Consider the following 20374-nt stretch of genomic DNA (forward strand, 5'->3'; position numbering starts at 1 on the left):
TAGAACATGTGAAACATGGTTCCGACAATTTAAACGTGGCAAGAAGACCATGCATTGTGTCTGGTGGGACCAGAGCGGTATTATGTACTATGAACTCTTGAATCCTGGCAAAACCGTTAATGCACAACGCTATTGCCAACAACTTATTAATTTCAATCACTCACTGATCGAAAGACGACCGGAATGGGCCAGAGACATGGCAAAGTGATTTTGTTACACAACAATGTGCCTTCTCATACAACAAAACCAGTGAAAGACACCTTGAAATCGCTTGGATGGGACATCCTTCCACTCCACCCGCCGTACTTCCCCGACCTGGCGTCATTTGACTATCACCGCTTCGCATCAAAGCGGCACGCGCTCGCAGAGCAGCACTTCAGCAATTTTGAGGAAGTTGGAAAATGGCTTGATGAATGGTTTACCACAAAAGACAAGCAGCTTTTCTGGCATGGTATTCATAACTTACCTGGAAGATGGGCGAAGTGTGTAGAAGCCAATGACCAATATTCTGAATACACAAAAAATGAATTTCCCTTGAAAATTACCCTTTTTTAACCATAAAAACCGGCAAAAACTTATGCATACACCTGGTAAATATATTCATTTGTCTGCCGTTAGTCGTGAGTCAGCTTCTGTTGTTATTGTGTGGAATCTGTGTTCTATTGTGTTGTGTAACATTCTTTGCAATGACACACAAGATTACTAACAAACAATTAATTTACATGCTTCAATTATGGTGGAAGTATGACTCCCAGAATTCATAAGGATTTTAGTACGAGGCTTCCTGATGTACCATTACCAACTTGGCAAAATTTGCAGAAGCTTTACTTCAAATCTGAAGGAACGGGAAACAACAGAGATGCATCAAGATATGTTCGGCCACGAAATGTCTGTAATACAGAAAATGCTTAATTGGTTGCTTATGCATTTGTAGTAAGTCCTCATAAGTCAACGAGGAAGGTGTCAGCTCAGTTGGATATATTCTGAAGGAGCCTGCAGAGAATCCTAAAAGACATGAAATTCAAATTCAAGCCTTGAGTTCTGAGAGTTGTTTGTAATCTGGAACAAAGCAGATCCAAACTTTTGGTGGTCAATTTTATGGACAGATGAGGCAACCTTCACACTAAGAGACCTCAACAATGTTGTGAGATAGACAGCAGACAACGGTATAATGGAAAACAGGATGAAAAATCAGGTTGTAAGTTTCAAAAAGAGGAAATGTTCTCTCAGATTTAATTACTGTGCTGATTGGATGAAATTACCCAAGAGAGATCATTGTAAGAACTTAGGTGTAAACAAAAGGAAAGATTTTCATTAGGTTAATTACATTGATGAGGTTGTAAATAAAGGTTACAAACATCTTCATGTGGTTACGAAGGTATTTAAGAGTTGTAGTAAGGATGTAAAGGAGAAGTCATATTAAGTCTCTGGCAAGACCACAGTTAGAATACAGTTCCAGTGTATGGGACCCACACAAGGATTACTTGACACAAGGACTGGATAAGATACAAAGGAAAGTAGAATGAATTGTTCTGGGTGGTTTATAACAAATGAGTAATGTTACAAAAATGTTGCAAACTTTGGGCTGGGAAGACTTGGGAGTAAGGAGACGAGATGCTCAACTAAGCAGGATGTTCAAAGCTATCAGTGGAGAGATAGCATGGAATGACATCAGTAAATGAATAAGCTCGAGTGGAGCTTTTAAAAGTAGAAGATGAAGTCGATTTCTGCAAAACAAGGTCACTACACCAAAGTGGTACAAAATAAAATAGAGAAAGACTTTATAACACTAATAATCTACTAGATCAGAATGAAATAAGAACTGTAGTCCAACCACAGGGATTTGAGGAACCTGCACGAGGTAAATGGTCAGAGGAACAGAAACTTGCATGGTATTTAAGAATGAAGAACTACTGGGCAAAAAGGAAGGTTGATAAAATGTTGATTCTGCATGGTTCTAGGTGACCCATTCACAAAGAAAAAGTAGTTGAATTTGAAGAGGACAAATTGGGAAAAATATTGACTTATAGGAAGAGGAATTAGGGATTGGAATAATTTATCAAGGTAAATTTGATAAATTTCCTAGCTCTTTGAAATCATTTAAGAAAAGACTAGGCAAACAATTGATAGGGAATCTGCCACCTGGATGCCAGTTCTAAATGCAGTTCAATGTTGATTGATTGATTAAATAGATGTGATAATTGCTGTAAATGTGTTTATTGATCCGACACAAACAGAAAGTGCTCACTTATTTTTTTATTTTTATTTATTTATAGAAACAGTTACTTCAGTAGCTTATTTAGGAATACTGCAGAACTTAAAAGAACCCTCAGCATTTTATTTGGAAACAAGATGGATCTCCACCCCACTTTCCATAACAATTGAGTGCCTGAGCAAGAGAGAGGAGGTTAACCCACAAAAACAAAGTTCGCGATAGGTTTCATTAGATCATACAAAACACACAACAAAATTGAAAATTTAAATGTTAATTTATAGTCTTAAAATTAATTACATATCAGTGTAACTCAGAAAATTAAGAGTAGAATAAATTTCATAGTTTAATTGGTAATAAAACAATATTAGTTTACAAATAATACTGTATGCAAAGAAAAAGAATACTGTAAATTAGGATTCCTCCCACCCCTCTTGGTTTTCAGTAGAAGTGGGCTAAACTGTTATTTTCCAATAACATGTTCCAACATTCCAGTTCCACTGAGATAACATGTTCCAGTAAGATGTACTAAAACTAACAAAATTTTTGCTAGAAGGCGCCAGATATTTTGACGGGTGAGTCAATCTGCGCAATCTGTCGAAACAGTGGGATTTCTTGAGAATCATTCATGTGCAGTCTATTGCCATGCGCCTCTGACCACACAGCCAGGTGTAGCGTAATATACTACGCCGACAGCTGTATAAATTGGGGCTGGGCTGAGTGGCTCAGGTGGTTGAGGCGCAGGCCTTCTGACCCCAACTTGGCAGGTCCGATCCTGGTTCACTCCAGTGGTATTTGAAGGTGCTCAAATATGTCAGCCTCGTGTCCGTAGATTTACTAGCACGTAAAAGTACTCCTGCAGGACTGAATTCCGGCATCTCGGCGTCTCCAAAAACCGTAAAAGTAGTTAGTGGGATGTAAAGCAAATAACAATCATTAATTGTATAATTTGGGTGTGGAAAAGACCAGAAATGCCTCCACTGATGGCCGCGACATGACAGTTTTGATTAATTACTACCAATAAAAGTGTACCATACAGAAATAGGACAAAACTGAATCTAGGAAACACTTTAGGTATATGTATTCGGGGTTTGCCCTTTTCACTAGGCCTTCCACATTTCTGTACTGAATTGTAGTAAATAAATAATAATAAATGCGGCAGATTCATAAAGACAAAATGTAGACGTACACAAACAATGACAGGGTAGCTGTGCGTTTTCATTCAAGAGATCAAAGGTTTGAACTCCACAGTCGACAGCCCGGAAGGTCTTCTGTGGTTTCCCATTTCTACACTAGGAAAATGCCAGGACAGTATCTTACTTAAGGCCATGACCGCTTCCTTCCCAATCCTAACCCTTTTCTATCCGATCGTCGGAAAGAGACCTATCTGTGTCGGTGCAACATAAAGCCAATTAAAAAAAGAATAATCAAATATAAAACCAGTGAACATAAAATGCATACAGCACAGATTACAAATTGTTATAAATACCTTTTATCATGAAAATCAGGTCTCAAAATAATACACAAAACAAATAAGTTCAAACAATTAATGAACTTACCACACAATATGCATTATCAACTTCTACTATTTCACTAGACAACCGTACATTAAAATCACATTCGGTGATGAGTAAATCAAGAAAGAGAAGGCAACACAAAATATCACACACTGGAACAAGACCATATATTATATGAAAACATTTTTACGTATGAATGTTACAAAAAAATGGATATCTGTTTCCCTCCAACAGTTTGTGGTGATTGAGATGACTGAGTTTCGCCTATGGATGTGTTTGGTATAATGCCAATGTCTGCTCCAGCATTTTCGTTTCAAATTAACGGCATAGTAGGCCTAACTGATGTAGAGTCATCGTTGTTTAAACAGTGGTGGCGATTAGGGAGATGAGGGAGGTAGGCAGCCACCCCATACTTTACGGAGAAAACATTACATTTTTATTCCATTTTAGCCGCCTGAAACTAGGAATTATAGGTATTATTAAACAAGCAATTTTTACAAGCCCTGCTGTCTTATCAGCTAATTCATTCCTTTATTTTGTTTAATTATTAACAAACCCAGGTACTTTTTTCTTGTCTGTAATTGTTTTTGCCACCCCCCCTCCCACTTTTAATTCCCAATCGCCACTACTATTCGTTAATTATTGTGAGTACCGGTAGAAATGGAAGAGGCTGAGTTTGAATGGGCTCTCATATTTAGATTGGAATTTTTGAAATCAGTCATTTTGATCACAAATATCATATGAAGTGAATTTTTTTACTGAAAAATGTACTTTATATAGGCTAAACTGTGCTCTATCTTTTATTCATTATAAATTTGAGCAGAAATCTTTCAAAACGTTACCACTTCACAAAATAACGATACGCTTCAGAAATTGCAATGCTGTGGCTGTTACTTGGCCGTAATACTCGGTTGTGGTGGAACAGCGTTCCACAGAACTGAAGCTGTTATCTCGACAGAACATTCATTGCGATAGAACACTGATCCACAGAATAACACAATGGAACGTATTAGGAAGCAAGCTACTGGTGTTACCTCAAACAGAACTCTCATTGCGATGGAACAGTGTTCCACAGAGCTGATGCTGTTATCTCGACAGAACATTCATTGCTATGGAACACTGTTCCACAGAATAACACAATGGAACGTATTAGGAAGCAAGCTACTGGTGTTACCTCAACAGAACTCTCGTTGCAATAGAACAGTGTTCCACAGAGCTGAGGCTGTTATCTCGACAGAACATTCATTGCGATGGAACAGTGTTTCACAGAATAAGACGATGAAACGCAGCCATGCTCAATCGTAATCATCTAAAATAACTTCAGTAATTATCAAGTAGTGTAAAATGACAAAATGACTAATGAAATAATGAAGGGTTGAGGAAGAATTGTTACCTGTTACAAATATAACTGGGTTAATTCTGTAACATGTTATTCTGTTAATATGTTAGCAGGCTGGAACACTGTTATCTTAACTGTTACGTTAAATACCGCCCATCTCTAGTTTTCAGTGTCAAGATCTTCATTCACTTTCTTAGTAGTTGTTTTGAGGCCAGCACTCTACCATCTGAGCTACTCAGTCCGGCACAAACACAAGTGCCCTAAATATAAATGGGGATGGTTGCTTAGTTGTACTTCCCATTAAAAGAATATAAAAAATAAAATAAACCTGTTTTATAATGTTCAAATATTGTACAATCAAAATAAACATCCATTTACTTATAAATTGACTGAGGAATTTATTTTATCTTACAGTATGGTTTACTGGGTTCATGCACTGAGTTTGAAACAGTTACCAAAGACATGTAAATGAAATATTTGACCAACTATCTAATCAGCTACCTCATGGGTCAAGATATGCTAAGAAAAGAATTTCAACGATTATGTTACACGTACAAAATCCTATTTGAATTACACCATTAAAAGCGAAACAATTTACAATTTACATGTGGGTTACTGGGTTCATGCATACTTTAACATACTTTATTGTATACATACATGTAGTAAGGGATTTACAAAGCCCAGAAGTATTCCATCTGATCTCTCTCCCTTTGGCAGTGGACCCACAAAATGTTATGTATCTTACTTTTTGAGCAAGTAATTTACCGATTTCTTCTGAGCCTGGTGCCACATTCAGAACTCCACGTGGTAAACTAAAATGAAGAGCAAAAGAAATATCATTCTTGGTAATGGTCCAGGAAGTATGCTGTTTGTCACAAAAATTTGATTGGTGGAAAGAGTCAAGTCCTACAGACTGACCCAGAAATATTTTAATAAGAATGACAACCCTGAAGTATAACAGAATTGTTACATTAAATACAGCCCATCTCTAGTTTTCAGTGTCAAGATCTTCATTCACTTTCTTAGTAGTTGATTTGAGGCCAGCACTCTACCATCTGAGCTACTCAACTAATATAACAGCCCAGATTTAAACAACAATAAATTTTTGTCACTAACAAAGGGTGGAGAAGGGTCCACCTACTCAATACTATTACATAGATTCAATACCATTCATAACTTACGAATCAATTTTTGTGTCAAAGAAGTAGCCTACATACATCGTTGCACCTCGAAATGCTATTACATGATATAGATGTTAATTCCCATAGAGAACCTGAAATATTTGTCCCGAATGAGTAAATTTTTATAATACCGGTACCAATATAAATGGTCCGTTATTGGACATTATAAATTTTCCAGCTAACTCATTCCTGGTTGCCAGCGTTTCGCCCCGTGTGCTAAGTTGGGCTCATCAGTTGGTACTTAGCACACCCACCAAGACGCACGGCTGGTGCATACCGTGGAGGCCACTGCATAGGCTACTTAGAGCCACCGGCAGTGCCAATGCACTATGAGAGACTTTGTCTCATTACAAAAAATTGATGCCTCCTTGGCCATCAGATGATATAGATATAGGTTTTAATGTTAGTGAAAAGCCTCAAAGCAAAGGATGTGGCAACCAACATTACTTTTTTGCACCGTTTCCTGGTTGCTTTACAACATTGCGCACACCTCACTAACTTTTCCCTTGTTTTGAGTTATATACCCCATCAAAACGCTCTTCAGGCAACATGCATAAGGATACTTTTGTACTCGGTTTTCTTACATTTGGGTTGCCCGTCATCAGAATAACTTGAAGACATACATGGTACTGGACTAGCTGCTTCATCACTATCGGAATAACTTGAAGACATACATGGTACTGGACTAGCTGCTTCTTCACTAATATGACTCACTTCAGTTTCACTCAATACACCATTCTGCACACGGATTGTAGCATTTTCAGTTAGTTTTGTACACACTAGATCTGCACCAGCCCAAAGTCGATTGCCAGAGATACTGTTTATATCACCATCACTATCCCTGTCACTATGAAAAACATTTTCAAGTGGTTCTATGTATATATTGCATCTAGGATGTCTTCTGATTCCTGCCAGATATTGAAAATATGCTCGACAGTCAATAAATTAAAACTCTACGTCAATACAGAGGTAATTCTATTCGCGCCTACTGTTGACATATGTTGACGAGGAACATTTGTACTCTGCTAGAGAGAAATAGCTATTAATTTTTCCACAAACAAATTTAAAATCTGTTAAAACCAAGTTTCATCATCACATTTAAAACAACTCTCCACTTTGCCTGATCTGAAGAATCAGCAGAATAGACACTGATGGTTTGCATGTCTTCTCGCAAGCAGCCCATTCATCTCTTTCTCAGCTGACCTAAGGGGAGGGTCTCCATTTAACTGCAATGAGCACGAGTGCCCATCTTGCAATGCTTTCAGCATCTGCTCTGATCATACGATCATACCTCATTTCCCCCATCATGTCAGGAATGGGAATGTTTCTGAACGTGTTCCACAGTGAATAATAATGGCGTATGGCCTCCGGAGAGGCCTGGTGCAGGTCTTTTTCTAGTAGACGGCCTATTAAACAACCTGCATGTTTGTGAAGATGAGGGCACTTCCTAGGATGATTTCTAATACTGAAAAAAAAAAAAAAAAAAACCCCACACGCGCGCGCACACACGCACACACACACACACACAGAGAGAGAGAGACCCCGAGCCACTGGAATTAACCAATTAAGGTTAAAATCCCCGACCCGGCCGGGAATCGAACCCGGGACCCTCTGAACCGAAGGCCAGTACGCTGACCATTCAGCCAACGAGTCGGACTCCACAGTGAATTCTGATATGGTTTAAGTCGTGAATCTCGCGTGGATCATCTCAGCATACGCATCTCCACTGCATAAAGCATCTGCTCATGTCCCTTTGCTGCCGGCCAGCATTCAGATCCTCAGAGTGCCACTGAACGAATAACCACGCAGTAGATCCACCACGCAGTAGATCTTTGACATGAGGCATGGAGGATCTTCTGGCTGCAGAGGACACTCATGACTTGGTGCAATTTCATCCAAGCAGCATTAACATGAGCAGATAGTGGTAGCCAATAGGAATCATGGATCTTGTGCTTTAAAACATGTTTAAAGAATTTTATTACTTTATTTCAATTCCTATCCCCACCACTAGATGGGGGCTTCATTCATTCCATTCCTGACCGGGTCAAATGACTGGAAATAGGTTGTGGATTTTCATTTTCATTACCTTATTTCAACCAGAGCTCAAGCATGCAGAAGAGTATAACCACTGGATGTTATGTGGGAGCCAACGTAATGAAAATCAGAGGTCTTGATAAACAGAGTACCATTACCATCAACTATAACAGTACCATCCGTTTGCATGCCTCACTCCTTGGTCAGGTTGAGCCACAGTCCAGAGTCATCAAGCCTCATTTTCCATTGATGGATCAGTCTCTCATACCTGTCCCCAGTCTTAGCATGATGTCGTCAGCATAAAGCAGAGTTCCATGGATGAGGCACATGCAGGTCTGCTAACACTGTGTACATATACAAAATGGAAAACAGTGATAGGGCAGATCCTTGATGGACACAAACAGAGATTTTGAATGGCTCGGTGATGCCAGCAATGCAACAAAGCTGGTGGTGCTGTTGTAGAGGAGCTGCACATGGCAAAAATAAAGGTACTTTTCCATGATGAAACTAAAATGGTATGCAACTTCGATTTATGCAAGAAAAGTTTTATGGCTTCATGTAAACAGTCACACAATTCGAAAAGTTGCACATGCCACTCGAATCCAGCGCAACTTCTGAGTTGCGTGGAATATTAAAAGTGGCATTGTGTACACAGCAGAAGAGAGGAAGATGCACCGACTGAAAGTGGCACAAAAAGTTTAGATCATTTTTGCGGTGCAACTTGCTCACATGGTTGTCTGTTGTGGCATTATATTGGCATTTGGCAGGTCCATACTATGAATTCCATTAATAAATTAAGGCACCTGTATATTATTTATTGTAAATGAATTATAATATGCATCAACATAGATACCCATCTCACTAATATTACAATTGCATAATTTACGTAACTTCACTTATAGGTTACAATGTCATAGGACGAGAAATGGATAAGAGAGATGATGAGAAAGCTGATTGATTTTGTTGAAACATAAGAATGTTTATGGAAGGTTGAAGCAGCAGACTATAGAAATAAACAAAAAGGACAGTGTGTTTTGAATGAATGAAAAAAAAAAAAAAGAGTTCAACATGTCCTCAGCGCAACTCTTTTTAGCAGGTATTCCAGGTATTCAAAATCAATTGCTGACATCTGTAGGAAATTCTTATAGAACACCTAGTCTCCCATGTTCAACTACTGTAGCAAGATATTCACAAATCCATAATGTTTATGACCTAAAATCCATTCCCTCAGTCAATATTTCCATTTTGTTCTTTCTAGTTTTTCTCTTAGTCGCCGTAATAAAATCAGCGATAAACAAGCTGCTCATAACAACTGGTCAGAATACATGTTTGCTACGATCAACATTAACACCCATTAAAACAGCTGACTAAGAAAGTTGCATATGTGAAAGCATGCGCCACCTGCGCCACTTAAGTAGCGTGATGTCAACACTCGTTGCAATATTTCTTTGGATGTGCAAATTTTTGAGTTGCGCATCAAGGAAAAAGGCAAACTTGCGTACTGTGTGTAAACAGTGCATAATAATTTTCTTGCACACCACAGCAGTGGCACACAAGTTTTCTTGCATCATGGACGAATACCTTAAGCCTCTAGTACACCATGGGAGTAAAGGGAGTACGAAAAATAACCTATGAGGGATCTGATTGAATGCCTCTTCCAAGTCTAAGAAGGCTACATGAACTATCCTTTCCTTACTACGGTTCTCTGTCAGCAACTGGGTGGTGTGGATTGAATCTGTTATGTCATAACCCTTCACAAAACCATACGGATTTGATGAGATGGTAACAATGCTGCGCAATCAAGTGTAGATGTCATCATGATCAATTATCTTCAAAATATGGCAAAGGGGGCATACAGGGCAGCAAATAACACAGTTGATATTGCCCCAGCCTATCCGGATGGTCACAGTGATGCTTGTTTGCCCGGCAGATGGAATTTTGTTCTCAATGCATTTGTTGAAGATATCTGCTAGGAATTTTGCTTCACACTGCCCCATCCTTTTACCAGACATTGACACGAATGTCATCAAGTCCAGATGTCTCTTCCAGTTTTTCATGGTATGGATCGGCTAAATGGTTAGAATTTTGACCTTTGGTCACAGAGGTCCCGGGTTTGATTCCTGGCAGGCCTGGCACGGAGGTTGGGTGAATGTGTCATCTTTATAATCATTTCATCCTCATCATGACGCGCAGATCGCCTATGAGCGTCAAATCAAAATACCTACATATGGCGAGCCGAACTGGTCCTCGGACACTGCTGGCACTTCATTTCATGATCTGGATGGCAGCCATGACCTCAGCAGTTGTGTTCACAGGCACTGAATCCTTAGTCAGCAGTGGGAATAGGTTAATGTATGAACTCCATGTTGCAAATAGTATCAAAGTAATCCCTCTAATGACTCAGAATGTTTGCTGGTCTCTGCAGGAGCATTCTCTGTTCATCTTTGGTGTTTACTATACAAATGACATCCTGTGTAGTCCGATGACTATGTCTGGCTAGTCTATATACAACACTGGCCTGCCTCAGGCCTGTCTAGCCACTAATAAACTCATAAAGATGTGTAAATTTTGCAGTTACAACAGTCAGTTTGCCAGAACATTTGAGCTTGCATCCGGGAGATAGTAGGTTCGAATCCCACTATCGGCAGCCCTGAAAATGGTTTTCCGTGGTTTCCCATTTTCACACCAGGCAAATGCTGGGGCTGTACCTTAATTAAGGCCACGGCCACTTCCTTCCAACTCCTAGGCCTTTCCTATCCCATCGTCGCCATAAGACCTATCTGTGTCGGCGCGACGTAAAGCCCCTAGCAAAAAAAGAAAAAGGGAAAAAAAGAACATTTGAGGGTAGAAAACGTTTCTTCATACGCTCCTGACAGCAGTTCGTCTCTACTTTCTTCAATTTTGTCACCTCTTCTTCCAAATTTTTAACTTTCTCTTTCAGTTTCACAATTTCTGCTTCATTATTTCTTTTCTTTGCTGTTGTCTCTCATGTTTTCTCCTTTATCCATCTCTCCAACACTTCAAATTTCTTGGACTAGTTCTGGAACATCTCTTTTACTTGGTGTATTTTACAAACATCCTTCACCACCCCTCTCACTATCCCTCTAATAGCTTCCATATCGTCCCAGCTCATATTGCCGCTAGCAATCGGTCCGGGGTTTAGTTCCATGCCCCCAATAACTAGCAGCATCGTTACCACCACTGTCACCAACATCATCTCTCTCATGTTCCATGAATCACTCTTATACTCCCTTTTCTCAGTTATTTTCACCATCATTCGCCATTGCCACCTACCTATCACGGCTCGGTATTGTTCCACTCCAACCATTACTCTGACAACTCCACTCAGAACGTCCACTTCCGTTGCTTGCTTGAGTTAGAGCCTGGTTTTCCCTTATTGTGATATTATTTCTTGTTTTTATTCCTCTACTGGGAACTGTGACGAATTCTTGCATAACATTCACCCTAATTTGATTTGACTTGATAAATTTGAATCATGTTCTTAAAACAAATCAATTCAGGATCCCGTTGTTAAGTTTGTTAAATTGAATGATATTTTTCTGTACTAAATCTTTATTTACCCCAAACTGATTTTTGTTTGTTAAGCACATACTTTCTTACATTATATCTTTATTTAACCTAGGAATATGTTTGTTATTCAGTAGAATACTGCACTCCCTGAGGGACACTACTTTTCTTTTTTCATGTGATCGGGTTCCAGTTCACTTCTCTGATGGACTTACTTGTTTCTTCGTGTAAGTTTATTTCTGTGTTCCAGGGTAATTTCTGTTCTCTTGTTTATTTTGATTTACCCTGTTGGTCATTAATCTTCGTAACCCCTATGACGTATGTTGTGAGCGTAACATCATGGGAGAAAAGTGGGATTACATTGCAAAACTAACAATACACTTGTAACGACCAAGCGAGTGGGTATGTGGTTTGGATCATATACCTGTCAGCTTGCATTTGGGAGTTAGTGGGTTCGAACCCCATTGTCAGCAGCCATGAAGATGGTTTTCTGTGGTTTTCCATTTTCGCACCTGGCAAATGCTGGGGCTGTATCATGATTAAGGCCGTGGTCGCTTCCTTTCTTAACCTAGCCCTTTCCTATCTCATTGTCTCCATAAGAATTATCTGTGTCGGTGCGACTTAAAGCAATCTGTAATATTTGTAATGGAATATGGAAAGGTGTAGCAATCCAAATGATGAGCCCACTGCTACACAGGGGCAAAACGCTGGTAATTTCACGACTGAAAAACTCTGAAGAGTTTAAATGTTTTTAACAGTTGCAATCAATGAAATTATATTATGATTTCCTTCTAGGAACCTTATTTTTGGAGTATTTTCAATTACTGATAGGAAACTCGATACACCAAGGAATGGTAAAAGCATCACTACTACATACTACAAATATACAGGGTGTACCAACATTCCCCCCCCCCCACACACACACACACGTTATATGACTGATATTCTAAATTGAATCAAATTTGAAGAAGAATCTTATTAACGTAAATAAAAGCTGAAAATATGTTGAACTGTGTCAGCATTGCCAGGATCAGATAGTACCCTCCCGTAAATTCCTCTTGCTCCTATGGAAACAGTATAACAAACCCTTGACTGGAAGGAAGCACTTCATCCACAAGGTGATGTAAACTACACCTGTGCCATGTTAAAATGGCATGTTCGTAAAAAGTGATGTTTCCCGTATTACAAAGTGCTTGTATCAGCTTTAACTTGATCGACTTAACTATTTCCAAGGTTGTACTAGAGAGGGCAGCACCCTCAGTTGTGAACACAGAGGGTCATTCTTTCCCGCGAGACTGAAACTTTATCTCTTTGACTCGTCATGTCTGTTGTGGTTATGAGAGAGGAATATAAAATGGACTTTACGCAGATTGGAGTGGCTTTTCTGAGCTATAGATGGGTATTTATTAGATTTAAACTCAGCCTATACTGCCATCCTTCTTTTTATTTTGATGGCTAATATTGTAGGTACGGTGATCCTTGTTTTAATATCTTTTTTCCTACGGTTCTGTAGTGATATTCTCTGCATTTAATCATAGCTGATTGATATGCATCTTTCTGCTCTGCGGCGTGAATGGACCGCGTGTTTGTTGCTGTTATTGTGATTGTGAGACGTTGGTAACTGGGTCTCAGATCAATTCTAATTAAGCGCACTGCATTCTAATGTATTTTGCCATCAAATGAATGTATGCCCTGCGTGTCGACGCGGAGATCCATTCGTGTCGAACGGAGTGCGTAAGCTGATGAGTTTGTGCGTGACCACTGTGTCCCTATTATTCTACTGCTAATTGTCTATGTCGTGCACGCTACTCTGACATATTTGAGACTTTTGTTTGTGACCATGAGAGTCATACTATATGAGCTTGTGTTCAACTTATTGACGGAGCTACTGCTCGCATTGTTTGCCGATACCGGCAATGTCTGAATGTTTGGGTGTGTGTTCGTGAGTGAGGGGAGTGAAAAGATGGCGTATCGGTCAGCTAAATTTTCCTTTGATCTTGTTTCCGTACCTTGTGTTTGTTTTCGGTACAGTGTAAATTATTGTCCTTGGTCTCTGTCTTGACCGTTTGCTTGCCCACGAGGCCGCCATGTTTGTTTACTTATATTCAGGTTATGTGCCTGCCTGTGATTCTCTTTGGGTTTGAATATTGTTTCTTTGGTCCAGAGATGTTTTCTCTCTGTGCCATCCTGATACCTGCAGCATTCCTTTATTTTATCTGCTCTGAGTTTCCTCTCCCGGATGCTTGGGAATCTTATCTTTCTATAGCAATTGTTGTTGAGATGGAGTCTGAAGGACGCGTATGTAAACAATGTAATTAATCTCGTGGAAAGAACGACCAAATTAATCCGTGTGGATTGTATTCAGATTAGCTCACTATGTAGTGAGATTACTATCGAAAGGGCGAGCACGTCGTAAAGTTAATATTAAGAAATGCTGTGCTCGACTGAACGGAATGAACACCTGTATGTATCCCTTTCATACTTTCAATTGGTGGCTTCATTTTCTTTTCCTTTGAATTTTATTACATTAATAAAAACTCATTTAAATTTTACTTGAATTTTATTGCTAGTAGCTTTAGTCTCATTCCTGTTCTGATTTGAAATGAGGGACATTTCCAGTTCAGGGCTGTGTCTTTAGCCTTTCCTAGTCGTGGTCCACGCCTCGAATCTTCCGATGTGTGTATTATATTATGTCACATATTATCGGTAAGGGAGGGGTGCGGTTCAAATGGTAGCAGATGCACGGTCAACTAGGATATCTCCTCTAAAAAAGGCTGGACAAGATAGAACTGAAGATGGTGATTTATGTTTGATATATTAAGTGAAGTCTTAATTTTCCCTAGATTTAGCCTTGTGAAGCCATTATATTCTGACCTTAATCTTGAGTGTTATTTATAATTTATGTGTATTGTTGTGACCATTGCATGTGTGTGTCGTTTATGTTACCGTTGAAACCATGCCTAGAATATGGAAAGTAATAAAGCTTTAGAGATGAGTAACAATAGCGAAGTTTTTACTGGGGAAATCTCCAACCTTGAGAGAGGTAAGAGGGAAGGTATTGCTGAAGTTAATGCATCGCTTGTGTCTGGTAGCGATAGTGGTAGATGCCCTGACGGTAGGAATGTTATTGCATGCAGAAGTTGTGCCCTCGACGAGAACCGCGTGGAGCCCGTGTCCCCTAATTCTAGACCTACTAGTGATCGTAATGCTAAGGTTAACCCTGTTTTTGATGTCGTCCGGAAATGGAGGCTAAATATTTCTGGAGAAGGGAACAGCTCCAGTGTCATATAATTTCTAGAACGGGTGGAAGATATCGCCGAATGTAGCCCACTAACCCTTGACCTATTCGTTCCTGTCATCCCGGGGATGCTGGAAGGGCCAGTTTTAAAATGGTTCAGGCTGATCAAAGCTAACATTCAGTCATGGGAAGATTTTGCTGCTCGTATCAAACAGCGCTTTGGGTTGTCCGACATGGACTACTGTTTAAAACAAGAAATTTTCAGAAGGACCCAGAGCGTAGGGGAAGGAATTGATGATTACACCACCGGTATTTTGACCTTGTTTAACCATTTGTGTGTCAAGGTGCCTGAATCTGAAATTTTCGACCAGTTTTATCAAAATCTAGTTCTGATTATAAATTATACATAAAAAGATCTCAGGTTGAATGTGTTGAAGATATTATTAATTTAGGTCGTGAGTTTGAGTCAACAGTCGGTCAGAATAAATTGTACCGTCCGCCTCCTACTCCGTCCGATTGTTCATTTACTGACGTTGCCTGTCGCACGCCCGTCAGATCGGTCTCTTTTGGTGCAACCCCTTCGCCATCTTGCCCCTGTGGTAGTCCCGATCGCAGGTCCAGCGTTATATCTCCGCCTCTGCGCTGTGTGAACGCCATTCAACCTTCTAACTCGCCTGTAGTAAGCTATGCTGCAGCAAGGAAGTGCTGGAATTGTGGGAAACTAGGGCATGTTTCAAAGAATTGTTGGTCTAAGTCTCCTCTGAATTGTTCAAATTGTGGTCTAGCTGGTGTCACTCAGCACGTGTGTCCTCGGTGCAACCCTCAGCAGGGAAACTAAAGGCGCGCCGGCGTAATGGCCCATTGTTGGCGACTGATGTTGGAGTTAATAAAAGGATCTGGGGCCTTCCCTCATCTACACCCTGGGCCAAGATTTACGTTAGTTCGCGCGTACTTTATGCCTTATTGGACACCGGTTCCTGCATTTCCTTTATGAATCAATCCCTTGCGTCTTCTATGGAATTAAAATATCTCCAAGCCTGTGAGAGCTTGGGAAAGTTCATGTCTGCTGATGGCCGTCAGGTATGTCCGGTGGGTCGTGTCAAATGTCACATTAAAATTCATGATCTTACATGGGATTAGACATTTAATGTTGTTCCCAATCTGTCTGTCCCGGTTATTTTAGGAACCGATTTTATGCTGGCTACTGGTCTATCTATTGATTTCATCACTCGTACCTTTGCCTTTCAATTCAAATTAGGTGTGAGTTACCCTTTTGAAGCCCCTTTCCAGAGTGCCACTGTATGCGCCCTTTCAAAATCTCAACTTCCCAATGCCTCGTGTGAATTGACTGAGAACCAAAACTTGATGTTAAACGGTCTGTTGGAAGAATTTTCTGATGTTTTAACTGCTGATTTAGGTTGTGCTAAAAATTTCTCCTATTCCATCGAACTGAAAGATAATACCCCTGTTAGGTCACCTCCATTCGGTTGCTCGCCCCCAAAACTGTCTGCAATGAGAGAATGTGTTAACGACCTCTTGGAAAAGAAGGTAATTAGTCCCTCCAAGTCTCCTTTCGGTAGCCCTGCCTTCCTTGTCCCCAAAAAGGACGGTAGATTTAGGTTCGTGGTAGACTATCGTAAGGTCAATAAGAACATAGTCTTCGACAGCTCCCCTTACCCACCACTGAAAGTGCCTTTCAACATTTTCATAGTGCTAAATTCTTCACCATTTTTGACTTTAATTCTGTGTACTACCAAATCCCTTTGGACCCCAAAAGTCGCCCTTGCACTGCCTTCGCCACTCCTTTTGGACTATTTGAATTTAATAAAGTACCAATGAGCATCTCTATTGGTGGACAAGCGCTCAGCCACGTGATGGATTCGATCTTTGGAGATCTGAAATTTTCCTATGTCTTCAATTTTCTGGACGATCTTCTCATTTTTTCTCCAAGCTTTGATGAGCACCTAACTCACCTACGTGAGGTACTTAGTCGTTTGTGCAGGCACGGTTTCACTATAAATCCAAAAAAGGTGTCTCTTTGCTCTAAGCGCTTAAATTTCCTTGGTCATGTCATATCCGATTCCGGAATCGCTGTGAACCCTGACAGAGTTAAATATATCAGAGAGTTTCCTTGGCCAAAGAATGTCCGCGGTGTGAGAAGATTCCTGGGCATGGTCGGTTTCTACAGCTGTTTCATCAAAGACTTTTCCCAAATTTCGGCTCCCTTAAACCTTCTGAAGAGGAAAACTCCCATTTCGTCTGGGGCGAAACTCAAACCCATGCCTTTGATCAACTGAAAAATGCCCTTCGCCAAGCCCCTGTCCTCCACAGTCTTAATTTCTCCCAGGACTTTGTCCTGCAGTGTGACTCCAGCGAACTTGCCGTTTCTGCTGTACTTAACCAATCCGATGAGGACGGGAAGTTAGTCCCTATTGCGTATTTCAGCAAGTTGTTGCATACAGCTGAATAACGATATTCTATTTATGAAAAGGAATGCCTGGCCGTAGTTTTAGGTGTTGAGAAATTATGTTCTTATTTGGAGCACCACCATTTCTTTGTCCATACGGACAATCAAGCCCTATCGTGGATGAGCGCCAACGTCAAGCGACTTGGTAGGACAGCTAGGTGGATCCTCCATTTGTCAGCCTACAAATTCACAGTTGTGCACGTTCGTGGGAAGGAAAATGTTGTGGCCGACTGTCTGTCATGTATGTTCGACGGGGTGAAAGAGTGTGAGGTCGAGTCCGAGGAAAACTGTCGTCAGTCTGATAGTGTTGAAAGTATCAATATTCTGCAAAATTATCCTTGGTCCTTCACGGACATTTCTGAGCACCAAAAAGATGACAGCGAGTGTTAGGAACTGATGAAAGGAGTAGCTGATGGGTCTCTTCGAGACAAGTCGTTTAGTATCAAACGAGGGTTGCTGGTTCATCGTAGCTGTAAAAATGGTAAAAATAAGATTCAATTTCCTCTCAAATTAAGATCCAAGATGTTGCACTATTATCATGATTCTTACCTGGGTGCTCATCTGGGTCAATACAAAACCTTGCATCGTATCTCTCATGATTACTTTTGGCCTAACCTCAAAATGGACGTATTAGAAATCCTGTACGTCATCGACACCTTTTCTAAATTCGTGTTGTTGTTCCCAGTCCGCAAAATAAACTAGAGTAGCACCATACGCATTTTATCTCGGCATATTTTTGGAGCTAACGGCCCCCCGAAAGTCTTAGTCTCGGACAACGTGTCTACCTTCAGCTGTCGTAAATTTCGTCACCTGTGTTTTGGGTGGGGAGTGAAGCATGTTTTTCTGAGCCCCCACTACCACAAACCTTCTCACATTGAAAGATTACACCGTAATCTGAAATCCTGTCTGAGCGCTTTCCATAGCGCTGATCAGCCCAGCTGGGATGATAATTCGGAATTTTTGGTTTTAGCCTTCAACAGTGCTGTACACGAATCTTACCGCCGCACCCCAGCTGACTTGTTTATAGATAGAAGCCTTGCTGACCCGCTGCAGTTGAAATGGGACATTGGGTACCTGTCTGAACCATCGAGAAACATGAATACTGAGGAAAAATGGAAGGAAGCCGTTGCACACTTGGTCAGAGCCGAGACCGGGTGGCAAAACGATTCAACAAGGGGAGGAAAAAGGTCACCCTGGAAGTTGGAGACCTGGTTGTGGTAAAAATGTTCCCTATAAGCTCAACAGCGAACCAAATTGCCACCAAACTCTGCCATAAATGGTCAAATCCCAAGAGAATTGTAAGGTTCCTGGGACATGTAACTGTAGAATTGGAGGATCTGACAAGTAAGAGGTTATCTAAGGCTCATGTGTCTTTATTGAAACCATATCATCAATGGAACCAGTAAAACCTTATCTATTTTCCATTATATATTAGAAGTAGTACATGTTTATTTTGCTTGTTGTATAATTACCAGTGTCCTAAAGTTCTTTTTCTGTCAGGGAAAACAATATTGAGAAAAGGGAATGGAAAGGAATATCGGTGTCATTGGTTGAAGATGAGACTAAACAAGTTACGAATTCCTTAGAGATGTGACGATGTTGTGCTTAATCTCAATTTTCACTTGGCTACCAGACTCCTACTTGTGAATTTATTGAATGAATTGCTTGAAAATAGACTGACTGATTCAGCGTGATATTGTTTAAGAAAGTACAGGGCCTCAGATTGAGGTGGACTACATTTCATAGTGTATTGTTATAACCAATTTGTAATCATGTATATAATAGGCTTATTCCTAGATTTAGTTGGATTTTAGATCCTTTAGTATTTAGCAGTGCGTGCACTTTAGGTTTAAGGGTTTTTGAATCTCACTTTTAAAAAGTGTCTCCTTGTCTGATCAACAAGAAAAGACACATTTTAAAAGGGGGCAATGAGATGATGTGCCACGTAAAATGGCATGTTAGTAAAAAGTGATGTTTCCCATATTGCAAAGAGCTTGTATCAGATTTAACTTGATCAACTTAACTATTTCCAAGGGTCATTCTTCCCGGCGAGACTGTAACTTTATCTCTTTGACTCGTCATGTTTGTTGTGGTTATGAGAGAGGAATATAAAATGGACTTCACGCAGATTGGAGTGGCTTTTCTGAGCTATAGATGGGTATTTATTAGATTTAAACTCAGCCTATACTACCATCCTTCTTTTTATTTTGACGGCTAATATTGCGAGTATGGTGATCCTTGTTTTAAAATCTTTTTTCCTATGGTTCTGTAGTGATATTCTCTGCATTTAATCACAGCTGATTGATATGCATCTTTCTGCTCTGCGGCGTGAATGGACCGCGTGTTTGTTGCTGTTATTGTGATTGTGAGATGTTGGTAACTGGGTCTCTGATCAATTCTAATTATGCGCACTGCATTCTAATGTATTTTGCCATCAAATGAATGTATGCCCTGCGTGTCGACGCGGAGATCCATTCGTGTCGAGCGGAGTGCGTAAGCTGATGAGTTTGTGCGAGACCACTGTGTCCCTATTATTCTACTGCTAATTGACTGCGTCGTGCACGCTACTTTGACATATGTGAGACCTTTGTTTGTGACCATGAGAGTCATACTATATGAGCTTGTGTTCAACTTATTGACGGAGCTACTGCTCGCATTGTTTGCCGATACCGGCAATGTCTGAATGTTTGGGTGTGTGTTCGTGAGTGAGGGGAGTGAAAAGATGGCGTATCGGTCAGCTAAATTTTCCTTTGATCTTGTTTCCGTACCTTGTGTTTGTTTTCGGTACAGTGTAAATTATTGTCCTTGGTCTCTGTCTTGACCGTTTGCTTGCCCACGAGGCCGCCATGTTTGTTTAC

The 20374-nt window shown here is 40.3% G+C and overlaps 1 protein-coding gene across 3 annotated transcripts in view; it reads right to left on the reverse strand.

Annotated features, from left to right (window-relative positions):
• LOC136857880 (aldehyde dehydrogenase family 16 member A1) overlaps positions 1 to 20374 on the reverse strand; it is a 188573-nt gene that overhangs the window by 112961 nt on the left and 55238 nt on the right. For all 3 annotated transcript variants that reach the window (XM_067136912.2, XM_067136911.2, XM_068225325.1), the window contains exon 5: positions 5726 to 5880. In XM_067136912.2, coding sequence (XP_066993013.1) covers positions 5726 to 5880 — 155 coding nt within the window. The remainder of the gene's footprint in view (positions 1 to 5725; positions 5881 to 20374) is intronic.

The sequence above is a fragment of the Anabrus simplex genome, chromosome 1, assembly GCF_040414725.1.
Source record: "Anabrus simplex isolate iqAnaSimp1 chromosome 1, ASM4041472v1, whole genome shotgun sequence".
In the NCBI taxonomy this organism is placed as follows: domain Eukaryota; kingdom Metazoa; phylum Arthropoda; class Insecta; order Orthoptera; family Tettigoniidae; genus Anabrus; species Anabrus simplex.